Source organism: Nicotiana sylvestris, chromosome 2, assembly GCF_000393655.2.
Source record: "Nicotiana sylvestris chromosome 2, ASM39365v2, whole genome shotgun sequence".
NCBI lineage: Eukaryota > Viridiplantae > Streptophyta > Magnoliopsida > Solanales > Solanaceae > Nicotiana > Nicotiana sylvestris.
Genome location: NC_091058.1, coordinates 164085828 through 164094125, shown reverse-complemented (window position 1 = coordinate 164094125; position 8298 = coordinate 164085828). Strand labels below are relative to the sequence as shown.

General features: G+C 38.3%; 2 protein-coding genes across 2 annotated transcripts; both read right to left on the bottom strand.

The window, feature by feature from the left end:
* Positions 1–2533: 2533 nt before the first annotated feature.
* Positions 2534–3007, bottom strand: LOC138885912 (uncharacterized). The gene has a single exon (XM_070166913.1). The coding sequence runs from the start codon at positions 3005–3007 to the stop codon at positions 2534–2536; it is 474 nt and encodes a 157-aa protein (XP_070023014.1).
* Positions 3008–5341: 2334 nt separating this feature from the next.
* LOC138885911 (uncharacterized) lies at positions 5342–6597 on the bottom strand. Its single transcript, XM_070166911.1, has 4 exons — positions 6136–6597; positions 5968–6077; positions 5640–5807; positions 5342–5495 (listed from the first exon to the last, which is right to left on the bottom strand). Exons 1-4 carry the CDS (start codon positions 6595–6597, stop codon positions 5342–5344), a joined length of 894 nt encoding a protein of 297 aa, XP_070023012.1.
* Positions 6598–8298: the final 1701 nt, after the last annotated feature.

Below are 8298 nucleotides of genomic sequence, written 5' to 3'. Positions count from 1 at the left end.
TTAGGTCTTCCCTTTCCCAATTCCTATACGTGTTTAAATTATCTAAACTTTCTTTTTCTTTACATATATGTGTGTTTAAGCTGTCCAAACCTCTTTTACTTTCATTATTTAGATTTCCCTGGATTATATGTGTATTTAGACTGTGGAAACCACCTTTGTTTGCAAATACGTGCTAAGACTATTTACTTGTTAAATGACTAATTCACGTAGTTTAAGTTAGGCCAGGACCCACCGTTGTGGACAGCGAGGTGTGCCTAACACCTTCCCCTCAAGGTTATTTCGAGCCCTTACCCTAATCTCTGGTAATGCAAACTAGTCACATGAGTTAATCGCTCTAGGTGCCCTAACGCACCTTAATCCGTTAGGTGGCGACTCTTCAAATACCCAATTCCAAAAAACAATCGAGTGGTTTCCTCATGAATGTCGAAACCCGAACCCCGCGAGGGAAAAGGGGGCGCGATAGCATGGCGACTCTACTAGGGATAGTTTAGGCTCTTACCATAACAAACTTTTTGTGAATTAGTCTAAGAATGCTTTATCCCGTGTGCCCTTCCCCTTTTATTTGGATTTAAATCCTTATTTATGATTTCTTTATCTTCCTGAAACTGACTTGCCTCTTTATTTTCTTTTTCTCATAACTGTCTTTCAATTTTATTTTTTTTTGGTTGACCGCTAGGCAAGCGCCTAGGGCTAGTTTTTATATATATAATTCAAAAATCCAAATTTAAATACAAAGTCGGGAGGTCTTAGATGATGAAAGAAATAAACATTGTTGATTACATAGATCCTATTACCAAAATTGAGCAATGAACTCAAAATTGATATTACATTATGCATACTAAACTTTGTAATTATTAAAAGTAGCCCAAGTAAGTCCATGTCAACGTTGTATCTCCAGTCCATAACGTCCCAACCCATGTCCATGTTCCATGTCCAAATTTCTTCAGTCCAATTCCAGTACATAAATTGTTTGCATGCATATCCGATGTCCAGCTTTCCAAATGTAACCCCATTTCCTTGTTCATTCTCGCCCATTAAACATACCGAAACTTGGTCATGATGTCTCCAAACGGCCATGACCATACCTTTGTGTATGTTTGAACCAGGTGTGCATTAAACAAGGATAATTTAATTCCCATTGTTTCATTTACCAAGGAGCATGCTTGGAATTTAAAAATCTTCCTTGGATAGACAATCACATGAGCTTTCTTTGCCAATTTTAAAAGCATTAGCTCATCCTTCCAATGTCCATTGGTATAGTCGATGCAATACACTTTCTTTATTGTAACCATGGCTTTTTCAATTTGTCCAACTTTCATGACTACACCATTATTAAATTGTTGGCATTTACACCCATGCTTTATCCTTGAGTTCTGCAGATAAACACACAAAAGCGTGAATTTAAAATTCAATACCAGTTGTGTCTTGAACTCGGCAGATTTAAAGTGCATTAGGCGTGCATTTGAGAAGCGTGCCACATTGAATCTATGCGTGAATCCAGCTTTTTGTTGTATTAAATATTGCCTCCGGTGGTCCATTCCTATTGAAATGTGCTCCCCCAATACAGTATTTAATACCACAAAATTGTTATGTACCATCCCATGCGTCATTTTTCCGTGCATGTGTGACAACTTTAAACCTTTGCCCATTTCTCCCATGTTTTCCGTGCATGTGTGTTTCTTTGGGCATTGCATTATCACCTTATGTTGTCGAGCTATAGGTCTCCATATGTTTGTCTTGAATTTCCCATCTTCAGTCCACACCTTGTCTTGCATGATTATGATAATGATACCAACCATCACATTTTTTATTGTTCTTTTGTGGTACCATTTTTCTATGCTTTGTCTTAGCGTACTTTCCAGGTCTCCCTTTCTCAAAATCACGCCATCCCTTAGATACATTTGAGTTTTATGTAAACCGGCATGGCATCTCAAACAACTCCTTATAGCAAAGTCACGCTCCCAGACAGGCGTGCACTGTTGACCACAAAAGCTGTCTCCAAAGCTCCTTTTGTCTAGAAGTTCATCTCTCCTTTCCCATGTGACATTGTGCTCACTTATTGCAATAGCTATTTGGCGTAGCATTCCACTCCAGACTTCTTCTTTCTCCTCTTCCGGTTGCTTATATTTTGTTCGAGAGAGCCATTTCTCTTCTTGATCTGCCTCATGAAATGGTCGATCAAATTCCTCCAAAGTTCCAGCAATTCCTTTTGATGTAATTGCCTGCCTTGAAATGATCTTTGTACATATGCCAAAGCCCACCTTTAATGTCCTCCCAGCGGATTGAATGCAAGGCATTAATACCACCACTTGAGATTCTATTATAACATAAGGTTTTAGCATCGATGAGATACTTGCAAAAAAGTAAACAATGTTAGTTGAAAAATTGCTAACCAATCTCTCCTCAAGAATGATTCGAGTCCGATAGCAAATTGTAGCCTCTTTTCCTCCTAATTCCTTGCAACCTTCACTCTTATGTAAGGACATTGCATCTTGTCTTCATTAATAATCCTCCTTCCTTTTGAGTCCATATACTAGAAGCCATGACATTCAATATTTCCTTTATCTAGAGCATAGTTGGCAAGGTGGTCTGCTAATGTATTCCCTTCTTTGAATATGTGTGTGACCTTGATGATACTTTGTTCCTTCAATCTTAAAATCTCCTCAACATGATCAGTAATATACCAAGGCGGCTTCCATGATTCCTCTATAATGTTCTTTAATAGCAAGGAATCTGTCTGCAGCCATATCTGAAAATAATTAAGATTTTTGCACATCTTCAATGCCTCCACAATAGCTACTGCTTCTGATTCATTATTGGTTCCTTCAGAAATCTCCCTTCCTTCTGCATATATCAAATCACCTACCTCATCCCTTATGCAGAAACCAATTGAACTCCTCCCTGGGTTCCCTCTACATGCACCATCCATATTTACTTTGATCCACCCTCTTGGAGGAAATTCCCATAACACCTTTTCATATTTCAATCGAGGTGTGTATTGATCCATCATTGTCAGTAAGTCCAGCCACTTGTTAGGCACATGCAGTCCAGGCTTTTTTAATTGGACTAGAGCTTGCAGAGTAGATGACACCTAGTAAATAACTCTGCTCACTGACACTGCTTCTCCATATTTCAAACTGTTTCTTCTCTTCCAAAGTTCCCATATAATGCATGCAGGTAAAGCTTGTAAGACTGGCTTCAATCTGGGAACAACTGGTGCTTTCCAACACTTTGTAATTGCTTGTTGTAATGATAATCCTTCTAATGCAATTCCTACTCTCCTCAGGAAGTAATTCCAAACACTCCTAGCTGCATTGGATGTGAAGAACAAATGTACTAATGACTCCTCCTTAGGATCAGCACAACACCAACATTTTGATGGCATGGAGTATCCTATTTTACGCAAGAAATCATCAAGTGGCAGTTTGGCTTTCCACACCTTCCACAGGAAGAAAGATAACTTGAAAGGTAAGCCTTTGACCCATATCATCCTGCAACCTAATCATGGGTTGTCTCTTCTTCGCAGGTAATCCCATGCAGACTTCACTGAAAAATGACCTCTTATTTCAAGCATCCAGAATGGTGTATCTAACTCTGCACATTCGTTTGGTGGTCTAATATTTTGCACAATGTGGTTTGCCAAATCTTCAGGTAGAGTCTGAAATATTTTTTCCAAGTTCCACATATCATTTTCAACCAGATCATTGAAATTTTGAATATCCTCATCGATACCAAACTCTGCAGGCACTTGGAAATATAAGGCTCCCAGCTCAGTCCAATTGTCGAACCAGAATTGAGCTGATCCCATTCTCGATTTCCAGTAGATTTGATGCTCAATCAAGTCCCTACATTCTAGCATTTTTCTCCACATGTGGGATCCACGCTTCCAAGGTACAATTACTGGATTTAGTTTCTTGCAGTACTTTTGACTAATAAATGCACTCCATAAACTAGGTTTTGTCCTGAACTTCCACCACAATTTATAGAATAGTGCCTTGGATACATCATGTAGGGACCTGAAGCCTATGCCTCCCTCCTCATAAGGCATACAAAGGTTAGTCCACGATGACCAATGTCTAGAGTTGCCTCCCACATTGCTGCTCCAGAAGAATTTGGCAAAAATGCTATGTAATTTATTGATCACAAATTTTTTTGGATTAACTGCTGACAACATATGAATTGGGATACTCTGCATGACATTTGCGATCAATATAGCTCTGCCTCCTACATATAGGAGTTTGCCTTTCCACGACTGCAGTTTGTCCATGACCTTAGTGATTAATCCCTGGTAATAGTCACTCCTTCTTCTTGCATAAAAAATAGGGCAGCCAAGATAGGTCATAGGGAAACATTGTCTTTATATACCTGTATTCCTTTCAACCTTGTTAATCACCTCATTATCCGTTAAATGATGCAGGTATATGGCAGTTTTGGCTTTGTTCACTAGTTGACCAGACGATGATTCATAAGCTTGCAAAACCTCCATGACAAGTCTCAGTGAAGTTTCATCAGATGAGGAGAAAATGATTGTATCATTAGCGTATAAGAGATGATTTATTTTTGGGCTCCATTTTGGCATTCCAAATCCACAGAAATACAGGTTAGTGTGTAGTGAATTCAATCCCCGAGACATTGCTTCTGCTGCTAGAATAAATACGGTTGGTGACAAAGGGTCACCCTGCTTAACTCCCCTCGAAGATTTGAAGAAACCATTTGGCTGCCCATTTATAAGAATAGAGTACCAATTATTCCCAATCAAATCAAAGATCAATCCAATAAACGCTTCAGGAAATCCCATCTTCCTTAGCATTTTGGTCAGGAATAGCCATGATAGCCTATCGTAAGCTTTTGTCATGTCGAGCTTAATCACAACATTTGGGCCTGCTTTTGTTCTCAACCTGATATCCGTAATGATTTCTTGAGTTAACAGTACATTCTCAACTATAATTCTTCCCTTCACAAAACCTGCATGTTCCTATGAGATTAAGTTTGGTAAAAATTCAATCAACCTTTCATGAATAACCCTTGAGAAAATCTTGTTAACAAAGTTGCTGAGACTGATTGGTCTCATGTCTGCAAAGGTCATAACTTCTTTTTTCTTTGGTAATAAAACTAGGTTTGTGTATGTGACACTCTTTGGCAATTGCTGACCGCAAAAAAAAAAAGCCTTGACCATGCCTACTACATCTTCTTCAATGATTTCCCAACATGTTTGGTAAAAGGCTCCAGTGAAGCCATCCGGTCCACCTGCTGAGTCCCCATTCAACCCCATAACTGCTCTCTTCACTTCTTCATTGGAAGGCAAAGCCATCAATCTTTCATGTTGATCACTCTCTACCATTTAAGGTACATGATTTAGAATATCAAAAGCATTAGGAACATCACTCTTAGTAAATTGATCCTTGTAGAACTTTAGTGCTTTTTCTGCTATTAAGTGATCTTTTTCAATCCAGTTACCAAGGCTATTCTGGATCCTTGATAATTTGAGTCTCTTCCTTCTCCCATTAACTTGAGCATGGAAGAATTTAGTGTTTCTATCGCCATCTTTGAACCATAACATGCCAGCTTTTTATCTCCAGAATTCTTCTTCTAATGCAAGATATTTAATCATTTCAGCTTGTACCTATTGTAATCTTTACCTGTTCATCTGTGTAGGATTGACTTCAAATTGTCTTTCATGAACCAAGACCACCTCCTTCAGGCTTGCAATCGTTTGGAATATATCCCCATATGTAGCTCTGCTCCAGGTATATAGTGCTTTCTTAAGCTTCTTTAACTTGTAGTTAAAAATGCAGAAATGGTTAGCACTAAAATCAGCATTCCAATTCTTCTTTACTACATCTTTGAAGTTTCATGCTTAGTCCAGAAGTTAAGAAATCTGAATGACTTCTTAATTGGAGGAGTTTCTATATCACATTTTAGCAGCATTGGGCAATAATCAGACCCAATTTTGGACAGGTGAGTTACCTCCAATCCAGGAAAGGTCTGTTGCAATTCATGATTGCAAAAACATCTGTCCTATCTTTTAAAAATGCAGTCTTCCTATGATCTTCCATTCCACCATGTAAATATGCTTCCTTTAAATCCCAAATTTGTCAAGTTACAGGTATTGATGCAGTGCCTAAAGTCATCTACTTCAGTGAGAGAAACTGGTAAGCCTCCAAATTTCTCTTCCTCATCCCATATCACATTAAAGTCGCCTCCAACTAGCCATGGTACTGTCATATCTGATGCCATTGCATACAAAGAATCCCATAGTTCAATTCTTTCAATGCGATCACATTTGGCATAAACTAGTGTAAGGATGAGCTCAACATGTGTTTCAGTGTGCGTTAATCTCAAAGTCAGTTGTTGAGTCATGTTATACAGAATAGTAACCTCAAATATTTCATCAATAAAAGCCCAAATCTTATTTGATACATTCACCACAACCTGTGCCAAACCAATTCTTGCTCTATACCTCTCCATTTTGTGAGACTGTTGCATAGGCTCAAGGATTCCTATGAACTCAAAGTGATGTTTTCTGAGCATTGTAATCAGCCTTTCAAATGCTTGCATTGCATTTACTGACTTGACATTCCATATAATTGCATCCATTAAATGTTTTGGGGTTTGGACACTGTTCTCCTTGTTTGTACTCCACTGGCTAGGACAGTAGATGTCTGTTTTGACTGTTTCTTTTTTCCTTTTGTTGTAGATTTTACTATATCAATAAGCCTTGGTGACAGATCACCCTGCTTGGTAACATTAAGGAAATTTTGTGTAGTGGATTCATCATCCATGTCTCTACCTTTAAGTTCTGTGTGGCCAACTTGGTCATGTGCTTCTATTGCTTCTTTTGATGTCACAACACCATATGCCTGATTGGTAAGTTCAACATTTTTTTCTTGATTGGTAAGTTCAGCAGCTTTTTCCTCATGTACATTGGTCAACGGTTGTGTATTGTTCGATGGAACAACACTTCCTGCTACATCCTTCATTGTGCTCAATGGTACACCACTTCTTGCATAGACTTGCACTGTCTTCTCTTGGTTCTTGTCTGAATTTTTCTCTTGGTTCTTGTCTGTATTTTCAGCTTCTTTCAAGACATTACTAACATCATTATGTAAAGTCCCTCCTGGATCTATAATATTGTTGTTCCCCTCTTTTGTCTTTTCTTCTACTGCATTTGTGCATTCACTTATGCTTTGAATACTAATTGCATTGGCATTACAATTAACACTTTGATTCTCATCTTCCACTTCATTTCCTCCAATTTCTTCTTCACAATGCATTGTATCTAGAATCTGCCCATCCGCTAAGACTTCCTCTGTTTTGTTGATCCATAATCTCCCTCCTGCCCATTTATCTTTTTCATTGGTCCTGAATTTCTCAAAATCTGTATCTTCAATTAAGTCATTCTCTTTATTGTTTGCTAAATGTTGTTCAACTTTGGTATCCTGTGAAGGAATGTCTTGACATGAGGTATTGACCTGAACTACATTATTTTTGAATGCTTCTTACACCCATTGGGCAGTTGAGTAATTGTCAAAATGCTGCTCATTCCCCAAATCTTGTTGTACACAATCTGCTTTTGATTCCCTATTTGCTGCATGATTTCTTATTGTTGTAGGATTGAAAGTAGGTGTTACAGGGTTCAGTTTCTTTGGTTCTGACATAGTTAATGGTCTCCTAGATGAACTAGGTGAAGTTACCTTTTGTACCATTTGTCTAGTCGAAAAATCAAATTGCAGCTCTTCTGCCTCATTCTCTACAACTATATGAATATTAATGGGGTCTGCATTATTTTCAGTCACAGGAATTATGGAGTTGGAGGCATTTTTTTGGATAGCACTGTCAATGAGCTGATTTGTACAAAGTTCTTCACTGTTTTCCACTTCTAAACATGCAAATTTGTTTGTTATCTGAACTTGTTGTGGAATTCCTTTTTGATTGTTTACAACCACGATTTCTTGTCCAGTATTTGCTAAATCTGCTGCATGTTTCTCTTTTGCTTGCACTCTCCTATCTTTGACCTCCTTCCATTGAGCAACTTGATTGCCAACAACTTTCCCACTTGTAAGAACCATTATTGTAGCATTGTTTGTTTTGTTATCCTGGTTGGGCTGCACTACAACATCAGTTGAAGCCTTCTTTTCATCATTTCTGCTGGCCATTAGTTCAGGATGAATTTTCCAGCATTCGAACACATCATGGCCCTAAAGCTTACATTCCTTACAATACTTGGGTAGATAGTCATATTTGATAGTCACCCACTCAGTTCTAATATCTCCAGTAGGCTCATTAATAATGTCTAAT

Excerpts from the sequence above, each read along its gene's own strand:
- LOC138885912 (XM_070166913.1), bottom strand. The coding sequence starts at position 3,007 with ATGGATCAATACACACCTCGATTGAAATATGAAAAGGTGTTATGGGAA.
- LOC138885911 (XM_070166911.1), bottom strand. The coding sequence starts at position 6,597 with ATGGATGCAATTATATGGAATGTCAAGTCAGTAAATGCAATGCAAGCA. Across the intron at positions 6,078-6,135 it reads TACCAGTTTCTCTCACTGAA|GAAGCATATTTACATGGTGG; the intron begins GTAGATGACTTT and ends TGGGATTTAAAG. Across the intron at positions 5,808-5,967 it reads AGACCTTTCCTGGATTGGAG|TGCTAACCATTTCTGCATTT; the intron begins GTAACTCACCTG and ends TGCTGATTTTAG.